Source organism: Vidua macroura, chromosome 20 (assembly GCF_024509145.1).
Source record: "Vidua macroura isolate BioBank_ID:100142 chromosome 20, ASM2450914v1, whole genome shotgun sequence".
Lineage (NCBI taxonomy): Eukaryota > Metazoa > Chordata > Aves > Passeriformes > Viduidae > Vidua > Vidua macroura.
Window position 1 is genome coordinate 11,193,754 of NC_071590.1, and position 14,371 is coordinate 11,208,124.

The window sequence follows — 14,371 nt, forward strand, 5'->3', positions numbered from 1 at the left end:
GGACAGGAGCCTGCAGAGTGTGAGTGCCTGTGGCTGCTGCTTTGCAGCAAAGCAACTGATCACTTTTACCTAAGAACAACATCAAATTGTATATGAATGCTGCTGACCCCAATAAATTTAGTCTGATGGACTCTTGCTTGATGTTCATTATTGCATGGGCAGGAGGAGCTGTTGGGGCTGTGGTCTTCAGCACTGCAGGCTCAGTGAGAGCTCAGCGCTGCAGCTTCCTCTTACCCTGGTGCAGGTCCCAGGTCCACCTGTGGCTCCATGACCCCCGGAGCCAGCAGCAAACAGCCTGCATGCTGCAGATGCAGCTGGCACCCTCAGGAGTTTGGCCTGCCATGGCTCATTTACTCTTTAGCCTGGGCTGGGATTCAGGGGCTGGAGGAGCTGTGGCTGAGGGAATAGCTGAGATGAGAATGGAGAAGGTTGCTGATGTGAAGAGTGAGGGAAGGGGGCTGCTTGCCATGGAGAAATGAAGATCAATGGGATCAGGGAGAGCCTGTGGCTGCTGTGGGGCCAGTGCTGCACAGCTCACCTTCAGTCCCTTCCAGAGGTGGATAGACCAAACCAGAAGCCACAGCAGCAGTTCAGGCTAAATGTATTCTCAAGCAGTAGACTGCTGAAGAACAGAAGCACTTTTATGTGGCTATGAAGCCTCCAACTTAGGGGATGTCTTGGGAAAGGCTGGAGAGGTGCAAGAAAGTCAGGAGAGGATCTGTCCTCTCTGAGTCCAGGCAGAATTGTGGAGGGTGTGCACACAAGCATGGCTTTTGGCTTGGCTGTGGTTCCCATTCCTGCCGAGGGGTCTGGGAGTTTGGCCAGGCAGGAGGCAGGGCCTGGGGCTTGTGTCTGCATCTCCTGGTCCCAGAGATGGAGTCCTTGATTTCACAGAGCAATGGGGGGAGAATCTGATCCTGTGGTGGCTGTGGGGCTCCCCAGGGGCAGCCCATGTTCAGCTGCACCTGCCAGGGCTGCTGTCACGAGTCGTGCTGTTGCTGGGGTGTGCTTGCTCTCAGGGAGGCATAGGCAGCCTGCTCTCCCTTGTGCCTGGGGAAGACCTGAAGCTGGGGAGGAGTTCTGGGGACAGCACCCTGCTGGGTGGCGATGACCTGCTCTCCCCTGTGCCACAGAGAGCCATCCGGGTGCGCAGCCACTCCATGGAGACGATGGTGGGCAGCCAGAAGAAGCACCATGGCAGTGGCATCCCAGGCAGCCTCAGCGGGGGCATTGCACACAACAGCGGCGAGGTGACCAAGACCACCTTCTCGGTGAGCATGTCCACGTGTCCCGCCGTCCCTCTGTCCCACCCCTCCACAGCCTGACAGGTCACTGCATTCCACTGATGCAGCTTGGCAGTCCCCTGCATGGGCAGTGAGGGTCAGGAGGGGGAGACTTGAGCAGGCTGTGAATTTGGATGCCTTGTTCAAGTTGGGCTCGTTTTGTGGAAGAACCAAAGATAATCTTCCTGGGGTTTTGGCCCCAAAGTAAAAGGAGATAGAAAAGAAGTTCTGGCATTATGTGGTTTTTAGATGCGCAGGCAGCGCGGTTCCTTGCAGGATGTTTCGTGTCTGAAGTCCCAGGAGAGAGCTCTGCTCTCAAACTTAGATTGTTCTCCTCTTTCAGCCGCCTGTCCCAGCTGTTGCTGCCAAGAACCAGTCCAGGAGCCCCATCAAGCGCCGGTCAGGACTGTTCCCTCGCCTGCACACGACATCGGAGAGCCAGGCAGAGAGCAGGGCAAGGTGGTGAGTTTGTGGTGGTATCTATAGAGCACCTGCCGCTCTCACAGTTCATTGCTGGTGTTAGGTAGGACAATTTGACCATCCTTTTTAAGTCTCTTGTATAACTCGTGCAACCTGTCTCTTTGTGCCCTCAGTGACAGTGTTTCTGGAGCCCAGAAGACACCAGATTTGGGACATTCTTCCCAAGAGATGAAATCTGAAACCTCATCCAACCCCAGCTCCCCTGAAATATGCCCCAACAAAGACAGGTGAGCCAGGACGAGCCCATCCTTCTTCCACCACAGCTCAGCAGACATCAAGGAATTTGTCAAACAAAACCATATCTAAATTTTACTGTAAATAAGTTTGATATTAAGGGAGAAAAGATTCTGGTGATTCTTGAGCACAGCTCCTTTTTGGTCTTTACAAAGAAGAGCAAGGAGCAGCGTTTGACCAAGGTTGCCCGAATCCCCAGGACATAGAAGGCTGCTGTGCCCGTTCCTCCCTGCCAAGGCGAAGTCAGCTCGACCTAGGGTTTCCTGCTGAGCACCCACCCAATGCCTTATCCCGTGCCTTTGGAAGTGGTTATGTGCTGAAGCACCCCGAGAGGTTCATTCCTACGGCAGCACTTTGCTCCGGGGGTGTGCAGGAGGGTCTGTCCCCCGTCACAGTCCAAGGGACACGCATCCCTGGTGACAGCCACGCGCCCTTCCTTCCGTTCCGCCTCTCTCTAGGCCTTTTATCAAGCTGAAAGAGAACGGGCGGTCGAACATCTCCCGTTCCTCCTCCAGCACCAGCAGCTTCAGCAGCACGGCGGGAGAGAGCGAGACCCTGGAGGACTACGACAGCGTGGTAGGTACCAAACCCTCCCCCGGCACATTCCCCACTCCCCTCGGCTCCCTGCTGCCTCCAGACCTCTGGGGTCTGATGGGGAGGAGTGCCTGCCAGCCCCCAGGTGCCTGCTCACTGCTGATGAGGAGAGGCTTAACCCATCTCTGGCTGTGGGGAGGAGGAGGGTTGGTGTGCCTGGTGGGACGTTGGGGTGTTGTGGCTGCCCCATCCCTGGAGGTGTCTAAGGCTGGGAGCAACCTGGTCTAGGTTGGACAGGGCTGGGAGCAACCTGCTCTAGTGGAAGGTGCCACTGCCCATGGCAGGGAGGGTCTGATTAGATGGTCTTTAAGGTCCCTTCCAAACCCAGAACCCAAACCATTCTGTGATTCTGTGGCACCCCAGTGAGCCTTGGAATGCCCTGGGCACTGCTCGCTCTGCCCAGGCCAGTAGCTGCAGTGGGCACGGGTGCAGTGGGGCAGTGGCAGGGTGTGGGGGAAGACCTGACTGCAGGAAAAGCCATGTCCTGTCTCTGTGAGCAGGGAAGCCAGCCCTCCACCGCGTCCCCATTCAAGCAGGAGGTGTTTGTCTACAGCGCTTCGCCCGGCAGTGAGAGCCCCGGCGTGGGGGCCACGGCCACCCCTGTCATCATGAGCAGGAGCCCCACAGGTGGGTGACAGGCAGACTGGCAGGAGGCACCAGCTCTGCCTTTCACTTCTGGAGCTACCCAAAGCCAAAGCCCCTGGGTTCCTGTGGTGGCGGGTTGGAAGGGGGGCTGTGGCTCTGGGATGGAGGAGCCCCCTCCCAGCCTTGTCGGGGCACCCACGGGGTGTGGGGCAGCTCCATCCTGACAGGGCTGTTCTGGAGAGGTGGCCCCATGTGCTATAGTTCTGTACTCCCATGGGGAATTTGTTTCCTTTCTCAATTAGAGTGCAGAGGTGGCTCTTGCTGTGGCTTTGTTCCCTCTGTCTCCCCTGACAGGCATGTGCAGTAGTCGTGGAAACTCTGTCTCCAGAGGCTGAGCCATGACTCACAATTACTTCATCAACAATCAGTTTCCCGTGGTCTTGGCTCCATTCCTCTCCTGCCAGCCCGCTCACCAGCTCCATCCATTTCAGTGGGAGGATTTGCACAATGAGGTGCAGCTCAAAAGGGCCAAAGAGGCAGGAAAAGCTCTTTGCTGGCCCATCCTGTGGTGACGGTGCAGTGAGACAGGGAATGGCCACAGTCACCCCTCGCCCACAAATCCCCATGGCTCTGATTCCTTGAGCCTCAGAGAGCCTGCCACAAGGCACCAGCATCCACGTGGAGACATGCTGTTAGCTGAGGAGCTGTTTTTGAAACAGCTGGGAAGCACGAATAGATCCAAACAGCTCTGTAACTAGAGCATTGCGGGCAAAAGGGGACCATGGAGTGCAAGGCAGACTTTTTGTGTCTCGGCACCCAACAGGTCCTCCTCCTTATTTCATTAGTGATTTTCTGAACCCTTAAACCAGCCCCTTTTAATGCTTGAAGTGTTTATTTTGTATTTTTCCTGCCAAGAACATGAAAATCCACCCATACATTATATGGATCAGTCATTCCTTGTAGCCTTTTCAGTGGCATTTTCAGGAGAAAGACTGTGAAATGTAATTAAGCCTCAATTTGTTCCATCGCAAACACTTAATGTACAGCTTTTGCCAAACATTCAGCCAAGGCAGACTAAATATTGGTAGCACTCCTGACAGCCTATTAAAGTGCCTAGCTGGGCGAGTGCAGCCAGTACTACAGCAAATATTTTTGTTCACAGTTTAATATTTTTGTTCTTTGTTTGTCCTCTCCCTTCAGCAGATCTAAAGAACAGAAATTCTCCAAGGTCCAACCTGAAGTTTCGCTTTGACAAGCTCAGCCATGGCAGCTCCAGCATGGTAGGTGCCAGGGCTCTCACTGGTGGGATGCTGTGCAGCCGTGTCCTCCCTGCCTGGCATGGGGGTGGCTCTGGGGGTGGCTCTGGGGCCCGTGAGGGAGGAAAGGGAAGGGATTTTGTGACTTCTTGCCCCTTTGTTTGCAACCCACCCCATGTTCTGTTCTTTCACATAGAGCCACTAGCAGGAGGAAGTCATGAACTTGTCACAGGTGAGTGTTGGTATGTTTTGCTTTGTTTTGTGCAAAAAAGCTGTTTGGGGCTGCTCACTCTGCTTCGTATTGCTTATGGGATCCACACTGTACCTTAGAACACCTTAAATGCTGCTGTAGGTGAGTGAGGGAAAGGGCAGGGATTCGTGACAGGTGTGCACCCCCCAGTGCTGCTGTTCCTTTCTGGAGCACCATGCTCCTGCACCTGCTCCCAGGGTCGGGCGCCCTGGCCCAGCAGCTTGCATTTTTCCCAGTTAACCTTTGTCAAACACTGGTGCCCATCTCCAGGTTTGCTGTGCTGTGCTCTGGGCACTGGGGTGGAAAGGCAGTGCAGATCTTTACCCATTCCAAAAATCCAAGGGGAAACCAAAGATACATGAGATGGATTTCATGGGCAGAAGTAAAGGGAACTCAGTGGGATTTACTTGGGTTCCTTCTGTTCCATGAAATTAAGGGTGTCATTAGGAAGATCCAAACTGAGCAGAAGAGCCCATAGAACTTGAAATGAAAGAAAGCTACATTTCTGAAAGCATGGATCTCAAAAAGCTTGGATTTTCACCCAGTCACTGGGTTTCCTTCTCCCACAACCTGGGAATGATGGGTGGCCTGGTGTTTTGGGGAAGGGCACTGCCGTGGCTTCAGCTCCCTCCCTGGGACAGGTGCTTCATAGCCAGCACCTCAGGGGTGGGAATATTCTCCTTCCACACTCCTGACTTCTATCTTTTCGTTCTTTGCACAGGATGTTTCAACAAAGGGAAAAATCTTCAACACCCCATGGGACCACGCACGCCCCGGCCACGGGCAGCGAGGTGCCCTCGCCCGCTACACCAGAAAAGAGCTCTCACCTTGCTGCAGTCCTGTCCTGACAGGGACCAGCCACCTCTCACCCGGTGTCCCCCTGTCCCGCACACGCCCTGCGCCCCCGCTCTGCGTGCAGGAGGGGAGTGGCCCTGCCTGTGCTGCACACACGTGGCCAGGGCCACGTCCCCTTCTGGTGCTGTGCTGGCTCACCCTGGGGTTGCCCACAGCTGCTGCAGCTGGTGGGCACCGTCCATTCCCCGATCCCTGGGTTGCCTGGCAGCTCCTTTTGGGCAGAGGGGCAGCAGGAGAGACCTCCACATAGTTTAGGTCCCTCCATGCTTTATTTGCAGTTATCAGTGGGGAAACAGGGGTTTATGTTTGTTTTTTGAAGGGTGGGGGTCAGGCCAAAGTTAGGTGTTAGTGGCTCTGGGGCAGTTTGCCCTCCACCATCGTTTGCTGTTGCTCTTCTCTGGGGACAGTTGGGCAAAACCTCCCTGGGGGGGTCCTGGGCAGCTCTCCCTGGAGTGGGGTCTGCAGTGTCTCTCCAGCCATCCCCCAGCTCCTGCCTAGACCCCAAAACTCTTGGGGCAGAGGCAGCCCCCCGCTCCAAACTTGCTCAGTTTCTTGCACGAGAGGCAGGTGAGTGACTTGGCCCAGGGAGTGGAGCTGGGGACAGCAGCCAGCTCATCCTCCTTGGCAGGTTCATCCTCCCTGCTTTGTCCCTGCCTGAGCACAGGCCTGGGAAAGGTGACTCAAAGCTAAAGCTGTGCTGTATTATAGAGCTTTAGCTTTTCTAAGTACTAGAACAGGAACCAGAGGGGATTTACCTGGTGGGCTCTGCTTTGCCCTGTGGCTTGGATCACCAGGCAAGCAAATGCATAAAACTCTGGTGATTTGTGAGGCATTAGGCTGCTCCAGCCCTTACAGAGTTTGTCCTGCTGCTTTTGAGCAAGCTCTTGTAATTCTGAAAGGATTATAAATTCTGCAAGGTAACTTTCCCATAATGCCCTTCCCCAGAAAATACCTCTTCCAACATGCCAAGAAATCCTTTTGCTCTTTTATGGAACTTCATGTGAAGTTTCCTGAAGCCTGTCCGTAAATTTCACATTGCTCATAGATTTCCCTTACCCATTTTCTGGAAGACAGGCCATGATGCTGCAGAGATATTCCCCCCCGTCCCCCCAGCCTGTGACCTTTGGACACCCTCATGAAATCAGGTTCTCAGTCTCAAGTGAACGCAGTTCTTCAAGTTTGTGATTCCTACTGAAAAGAGGACTTTGAGTGCCAAAGTCACCTTCCCCCAGTGGGTGCTCCAAGAGGCACAAAGTACCTGACAGTTTCAGGAGCGGGGGCAGAACTGTACTCTTGGAGCAGCCCTGGGGCTGCTCCTGCTCCCCTCTCGCTGGGGCAAGTGCTTATAGGATTCAACCATCACCTGCCCTCCTCCCTGTCATCTCCCCGGGCCAGAGATGAGCCAAGGCAAGCAGAACGTGCTCTGCTGACCCTGCTCCTGCAGGGAGGTGCTCTCCGAGAGCCTTACGATCCGGTTCACAAAGGTGCTCTGCTCGTGCTGGAATTAATCCATGCGGGAAGGCTGTAGCTGTGATGGGAGGGGAACCAGGTTAAAGAAGGAGAACAGTTGTGAAAAGGCAGGGAACAGTTTCACCGGCCCCAAGTGCTGTGTAGGACTAGTAAATATCAGTAAGTCCCATGGGGATGCTCCCTCCTGCTCCCAGCCAGTTGCATTTCAATAGAGTTTAAGTCTTGAGTTCCCTTTGGAAGAGGAGCATGCAGTGTGCTCAGCCCAGCCTGTAGCTGTAGGTGTCTCAGGATCACACACTTTGCTGTTCAGCACTTGTCTGATGATGCTTCAGTAGCACTTTCAAACCTACCCCCAATTCTCCTCTTAGAAGCTTTGGTCTGGTTTCCTGAGGCTGCAGGGTGAAACAGTGACTGGTGCAATGACTTGCTCCCAGGGTCTGCTCTGGGTTTGCTTTTTCCTCTGAGAAGTCACTCGGTTCTGTAGATGTGGTCATTCCTGTGGGTGCTGATCTCCGTGAGATCTTTCAGCAGATGATGCAGTGGCTACTGTCAGCTGGTTTACCATTTTTGGTTGTTTTGTTGCCTTTTTTTTTTTCTCTTGAAACTGTGTCTTTCCTTTTTGACCTAGATTGATTTGGGAATTATTCAGATGGGACTAGCAGAACAGCGTGAAGCCTCAGGGAGAGTTGCAGTGCTCTGGACTTGTCTCTCCTGCCAGCCCGCGGAGCAGCGGTGGGGCCGGGGTCTGGCACGAGGTCTGCCAGCAGCTCCTGCGGGACATTTCCAGCAGCACTCCTCGCCAGGGGCCGAAAACCCGCTGTGCATCCTCACCCGCAGCCGGGCTTTGGCTGCTGCAGTCCCGGCCGGGCTCCAGCAGCTGCCCGTGCTGCCCGCCCCTCCACCCCGGCGCAGCCTGGCTTGTCCCGGGGCGCTTCTGGGGCTGAGCTGTGCTTGTGCTACATCCCGGGAACTCCTGCACTTCCAGCGGGTGGAGGTGTTCCTGTATATATTTTGCAAAATGCTTTGTGCTTATAAGTGACACTTACACGTCTATACATATATAAAAGGGATATATATATATATGTATAAAATATATATATATATATATATATATATATATATATAAAGGAAAGGATCCTTAACTGACACTAGAATTACTGGGCAGTGCATTTTCCTTTCTGATTCCACTGTTTCCATGCACACAACTTCTGCCGTCCTCAGAAGTGACATTGCAGAGGGAGCAGAGGGGCTCAGGAACGCCTTAGGGGGGTGATGGGGAAGCCCCCGCTGTGGGGAGGGGTCTCTGTTGCTGGGGGTGCTCCCCTCTGCCGGGGTTTGGGTCCCTGCCTGCTCGTGCTGCAGCCGCTCGGCTCAGCTCAGGTGCCGCTGCACATCTGGTGCCGCTGCACATCTGGTGCCGCTGGCTCCGGGAGAGGGCCGGGACCCTTCCCCTCCATTGGGGGCTGCTGTGCAGCTGCTCCGGGCTGGCAGAGCAGCTGCTCTGGCTCGGCTCCCGTTCAGGAAAGCACTTGGCACATACTTGCATCTTCCTGAAACCCCACAGAGCCAAAGCACGACACAGAGGTGCTTTTTTCTGAGGGAAGCAGGGGATCCTAAGCACAAACTCAGTTTCTTTCCAGAGTTTTGAGGGTTTTCAAGAACAGGTGAGGGGCCTAGAGATGTTTGTGCCGCCACGGGGCTGTGCCTGGGGCTGGGATCTTGTGGCTGCGGAGGTGCTCGGTGCTGGTACCATCCCCAGAGCCAGGGCAGAGCCCGGCACCGCTGCAGGTCCCACCCCCGCTCTCGCTGCTCCGCTGCCGCTCCAGCCCCCGCCCCCAGCCCCAGCATGCTTTCATCGCCTTCAATGAATGTAGCACTGCGTACGTCCTGCAAAGGGAAATGCTGGATTTATAGCAGAGAATGTGAAGAGAGTTTACAGAGAGAAAATGAATCTTGAAGAAATGTATCTGACAAAGTTTATTTTTGATGTAGAGAGGCAGTGCTTTGTAGTTTCTGGTGACCTATGTCTGTTGTAAATAATGTATATTTAATTTATTGCTATGGTAGCAGATTGTTATGTATAAAACTAAAGGTTCACAAATGTATATTTTGTTGCTTAAATGTGTCTTTGCAAAATTCACAATAAATAACATATTTTGTGTCCGTATACGTGCTCTGTGTGTGTGGCCATGTAGTGACAGCTTTAGAGGAGCTTTTTGGGAACTTTCCTTTGAAAACCAGGTGAGGGCATGGAACGGGGCTGAGCCGTGGCAGTGGGAACCTGGGGGAGCTCCAGTGAAGTCAAACACTCCTGTCACTATTGGACATGAAATGAGTACACAGAAGCTTGGAAAGTTTAAAAGAGAAAAAAGAGAAAGTTTTATTCGAACATCTGGTACTTATAACATTCCAAAGGTGACCGTGGATGGGAGGATGGAATTACCACCTCTCCAACCACACTGGTCAAACCAACAGTCTATCAATTCTCTCTTCCTACAAAGAAGAAGGCAAAACAATCATTATTTACATGAACAATGCGTGAGAACTCCAGTAGAAATATGTAAACATTATCAGAAGGCTAAAGACGTTTTATGAGAACTTTAAAACTTTCAGAAGTACTATAAAAGAAAACTTAACACTTTAAAAATCAGGGCAACACACTCCGGCACTGGAAGCAGAGGAATACTGAAGCACAGGGATGTGTAAATGGGGAAATCTCTGCTGGTTGCAGAAGACTCTTCTGCAAACACTCAGCCATTTAACCAAGAGAACTGTTCTGTCTGACCTGCAATTGGTGTCCCTAAAGCTCCGTATAAGCCGGTTCCTGTCAGCAGCCAGCCCACCTGGCAGCAGTTCTGTGCCAGCCGAGCTCCCCTCAGGGCATCAGGCTCCGGCGTTGCCTCTGGGCAGTCTGGGTAAGTTAACAAGGAAATTGCATTTTCTCTCTCCAGCTCCTCAGCCTCCTTTCAAATCCATTTTAATTTTTTTTTTTTTTTTTTAATACTTTAACAGGGGTTAGGGAAAAGGTGCTGTGGGAGAATCTGAGCAGCTCAGTGTGTGGTCAGGGGCACGCAGCCTGTCTGGTACCACAGGCAGTTGTTACATGGTGCAAACTTACTGACAGCTCCTCACGTTCAGAGCAGGGTCAGCCTTGAGAGGTTTAAAAAGTTAAGCTTTAAAATTAAATAGTGTGAGACAATGTTGACAGATAAACAAGCAGTTTAGACATATGTTTTAAAGGATTTAAAGAAATGTTTTCTAGACCTGGCAGATGGGCAAATTGGGAATTAATGGCTGAGTATTCCAGCCAGAATTTGGAAAGTTTCCCATGGAATCTGAACACTTAATTTTGATGAGAGGGAGACTCAAGTACTGCAGACAACTGGAAAACAAACTCGAAACAGGCTGCTCAGCCAGAATTGCTTCACTCACTTTTATAGTTTAAACAAACTGTGAGTGTTGTGGAAACAAGTACCTAAATCCAGGTTTCAGAGGAGTTTGTGTAGAGTCTGTCATTCACTCGGTTCCAGCTTTCCGCAGCCTCCAGAGCAGCGTCCCCGACTGGCTCTGCCAGCAAATTGCAGATGTGACCAGAGCCAGAGCTGGGGACACAGCGGTGCTGCCCAGTGCGGCCCTGCCAGAGGCCCAGAATCACGGGAGGACGACTTTACTGCCCGAACACCTTCTCTGTCTCCTGTAGGGACCCTCAGTGTGCCACAGACTGCTCATCCTGATCACAGAGGAGAGTGATTTGATCATTCAGTGACAGGAGCATCTGCAGACGTGAAGACACTGACCCCAATTAAAAGTGGTTGGATGTTCTAAGGCTGTTCCAAATCATCTTGAGAGCTTATCAGATCTGGCAGGGCAGCATGGGGCAGCTATTAGGAAAATGATAAGACCTTGTCTGTCTCTTTAATGAAAGTCTGGAGGTACCAGATAATCATGCTGAATAGTGCTTAGTGGAAAACCTCCTGAATGTAATTAATCAAGTAATGAAGTAATTTTTCTAGGCACTGTAGGAATGCAGAAGGATGAATGAAATCACAGAATGCTTTGGGTTAGGAGGGAAGTTTAAAGATCACCTACTCACCCCCTGATAAGGGCAGGGAGATCCACTAGGCTCAGGTGCTCAAAGCCTTATCCCGTCTGGCCTTGAACACTTCCAGGGATGTGGCTCTGCAAAGCTGCTGCTCTGAATGCAGCTTTGACAACAGCTCAGCCAAGCAAGGCACCAACTGATAAAAATCAGGTTTGTTCTTAATTGAAATTGAAATTGGGGACAAGAAAATCCAACTTGTTTTTTGTTTTGGGTTTTTTTTTAAGGGCTGCAAACTCTTGATACAATATAAAAAAGCTGGATGTTTCCCACAGTCCTCTGGCTGTGTGGTTGGTGCAGTGCAGTCTCCAAGGATGAGGTGTGTGTTCCATGGCACAGCCAGGACACTCCGGCCCCACAGCAGTCTCAGGCTGAAAACCTCTGGGAAAGGCTCAGGATGACAAAGAAAAGAAAAACAACTATTGCTGATCACATACTTTAATCACGGCCCCATGAATTTATGTGACATGAGGCTTTGATATTTATAGCCAGACTTACACTTTGCTTTTTTTTATAATAGTGGATGTTTACTTCTCTCACCCATTACATCCCATCCCAGAAACTGCACAAATTTATGACAAACACAAAGTGAGGCTGATGTACTTTCCTTGTAAAATTAGAAGGTTTTGGCACCTGTGGGTGTCTCTAGCACACAACTCAGTGTGCTGTTGAGCTACTGAAATGTAAATCCTTCAGTGTTTAATTTCAATAGTGACTGAATTTTTCCACGTGGGTGGGGGAAGAATTTTCCAGTTTCATGCCTCGGCGCTGCTGAACTCAGCGGTTTCCCCTTCTGTACAGAAGGTGGCACTGGAAATACAGGAATGAAGTGTCATCATCTGCTTGCCTTTGCAAACAGGCTGGTGTCTGGTAACACCTGTCAGAGCGCCTGGGAGCAGAAGTGCTCCCTCTCTTTCCGTCAGTGAGGTCCCGTTCTGCCTCTCGCTGAGGCTTAATTTTCCAGGTGACTAGCACAGTTACCACAGAACACATTTAAAATGCCTGAGCCCCACAGGTGAGCCGGGTCTGATGGGAATTGTCAGAGCCCAGACGCTCAGGACAGTGAGAGCTGGCCAGCGCTGTCTCCTTTCCGAGCAGGGAGCTGCTGGGTGGCTGAGCTGGGCGCCCTCGTGTCCCCGGCCAAGCCCCAGGAGCCGTCTCCTCTCTGTGCGGGTCCCTCCGTGCAGGATCCCTCCAGCAAACGCGCAGGACCCGAGCCCAGCTCCCCATGGGCAGGATGAAGGGCTCCCCAGCTGATCTGAGCTCTGTGGGCAGCAGGAGCGATGCGAAGGGGTTGAAGGGGACGCGCTTCGCTGGCCGCAGCCCCGGAGCCTCGGGATGTGCCAGCTCCGCCCGGGACCGCCGAGCGGCGGCAGCGCCCCGGCGGAGACACAAACCGAGCCTGCGGAACGTCGGCTCTGGAGGTAACTACAAATAAATGACTGTGGCTGTAGGAGCTTACAGCTCACACGCTTGACTAAATGGGGAAAACCTTTCTTTCTCTGCAATGTTGGAGGCGCTGCAGGAGACCTCAAATTCTTGTCTCACAGTAGCTTCTGCTCAGGGATGGAGCAGCTGCTGTTGGGAGAAGCTCAGCTGCAAAAGGCATGTTTGTGTTCATAGTGCTACTAATGTTTCCTTTACAACTTTGCCAAATGCAACAATTTTAAAGAATTTTTGTCCCAATGAGAAGAAATGAGTTAGGCTTGCTAGAAGTTCTTCCTGTGTTACCTCAAGTCCCACCTCAGGTGGAGTCAGCCATGACCTTTGCTGCTGGGATGCAGAGGGAAGGTCGCTGAATAGCTGTGAACTTCAACAGTGCCAAACACAGGTCTGGCCAAGGCTCAGAAGCTGGCTGCACATCTGGCAGTTCTCTTACAGCCAGTGCCACGGACTTTAATTTCTGTGCTGTTTCTGTCTCTATTTCTTGTGTCCAGTAGGAGAGGGAAGTTTGGAAAGGAAAACGAATAGATCTGTCTCTGTGCATGGCTGGCACTGAGACCTGCAAGAGAAATTGTGTGGCTCTGTGAAGCTCTGCAGGACTGCACTCCACCCACTGATCCATCTCCCTTGGATCCCTCCCCACGGTACACCTTCCCCCTTCCAATTTCCACCAAGCTCTTTCTGGGAAGGGCCCTCACACCTCCTGAGCTGCTGCAGGAGCTTCTTCCTGCACCCTCAAGGCCACCTCCCCTCTGTTACCTGAAGTCAGAAGCTGGCTGCAATTTGGAGTGTAGAAATGGCCACTTTGGGACACTCTAATCATGCCTCCAACTGTCTGACAGGGACTGTGATGCTTTGCTTTACTCTGGTGCTCTGTCTGAATTTTGCCTGCAGAAATAGGGACTGGGCTGTAGCTGCTGTGCTCTGTTTGCTTTCCTTGAAGCCTTCCTAGAGGAATTATTTGTTAAACAAATCGAATGTGTTGGGAATAACACACAATGGTTCATAATTCTCTGTCATGTCCCACTGACTCCAGTGGGGATTTCTGCTACATCACTAGCACAGTGCTGGGGCTGAAGAGAGCACTCTGGGAGGTGGTGCTGCTGCTGAAGACATGGTCGTATTCATTGACAAGCAGAATTAATTTGTTGGGTTTTGTTTGCATGGATTTTACCAGAGTAAAATCCCACTTATTTTCCATTTCAGCGCCATGAAAAGTGTATTGATTTTTCTTCACTTCTGATTGTTCACATTACTGGATTGCTTTTAAATAGTTGACAGAGATCATTCATTTTCCAGCTCTAACATATTTTACAGCCTGTTCCCTGTTTTACTTGTGTGTGCTTTGGGGGAGTTCCACAGTTATACATCATAATGATCACCTTCTGCAAACGGCAGCCCTGGCAGGAGGGAGGAAACTCTCCCCCCATGGAGTTTTTGCTCCCTCCTGCCTTCTCCCTAGCAGCTTCAACACCTGTGTGTCACCTTCCTGACTTAGAAGGTGGAGCTGAGGCTCAAAAACCCTCTAAGCCAAAGAGCTTAGGGGCCAAGGAAATAACATGACCACAGAAAAATCAGTGGTGTTGCAAGAGGTGCTGGTTAGTGAGAGGATGTTAAGAGCTGTCCTTGAAGTTTGTGAGTGAGGGGTGATGAGCTCAGCAGGGGAGGGGCAGCATCCTTCCAACCCAACACACAAAGAAACGAGGGAACCTCTGGGCATTTCTTCAGTGCAGAACCCAGCGGGTTTGGAATGCTGCCCCAGCCCAGCACACCCCTCTTTATCCTTTCCCCTGGGCTGTGTCACCTCTCCAGGCTGAGCCCT

At 51.9% G+C, this 14,371-nt stretch overlaps 1 protein-coding gene across 7 annotated transcripts in view; it reads left to right on the forward strand.

The window, feature by feature from the left end:
- Positions 1-9,174, forward strand: part of RAP1GAP2 (RAP1 GTPase activating protein 2) — a 54,283-nt gene extending 45,109 nt beyond the window's left edge. For 4 of the 7 annotated variants that reach the window (XM_053995248.1, XM_053995250.1, XM_053995253.1 and 1 more), the window contains 8 exons: positions 1,134-1,271; positions 1,627-1,745; positions 1,877-1,990; positions 2,456-2,573; positions 3,092-3,218; positions 4,377-4,456; positions 4,629-4,664; positions 5,404-9,174. In XM_053995248.1, the coding sequence (XP_053851223.1) occupies positions 1,134-1,271; positions 1,627-1,745; positions 1,877-1,990; positions 2,456-2,573; positions 3,092-3,218; positions 4,377-4,456; positions 4,629-4,637 (705 nt within the window). In that variant the 3' untranslated portion in view covers positions 4,638-4,664; positions 5,404-9,174. The remainder of the gene's footprint in view (positions 1-1,133; positions 1,272-1,626; positions 1,746-1,876; positions 1,991-2,455; positions 2,574-3,091; positions 3,219-4,376; positions 4,457-4,628; positions 4,665-5,403) is intronic. The other 3 variants (XM_053995249.1, XM_053995254.1, XM_053995251.1) reach the window with 2 other exon arrangements.
- The last annotated feature ends 5,197 nt before the right edge of the window (positions 9,175-14,371 follow it).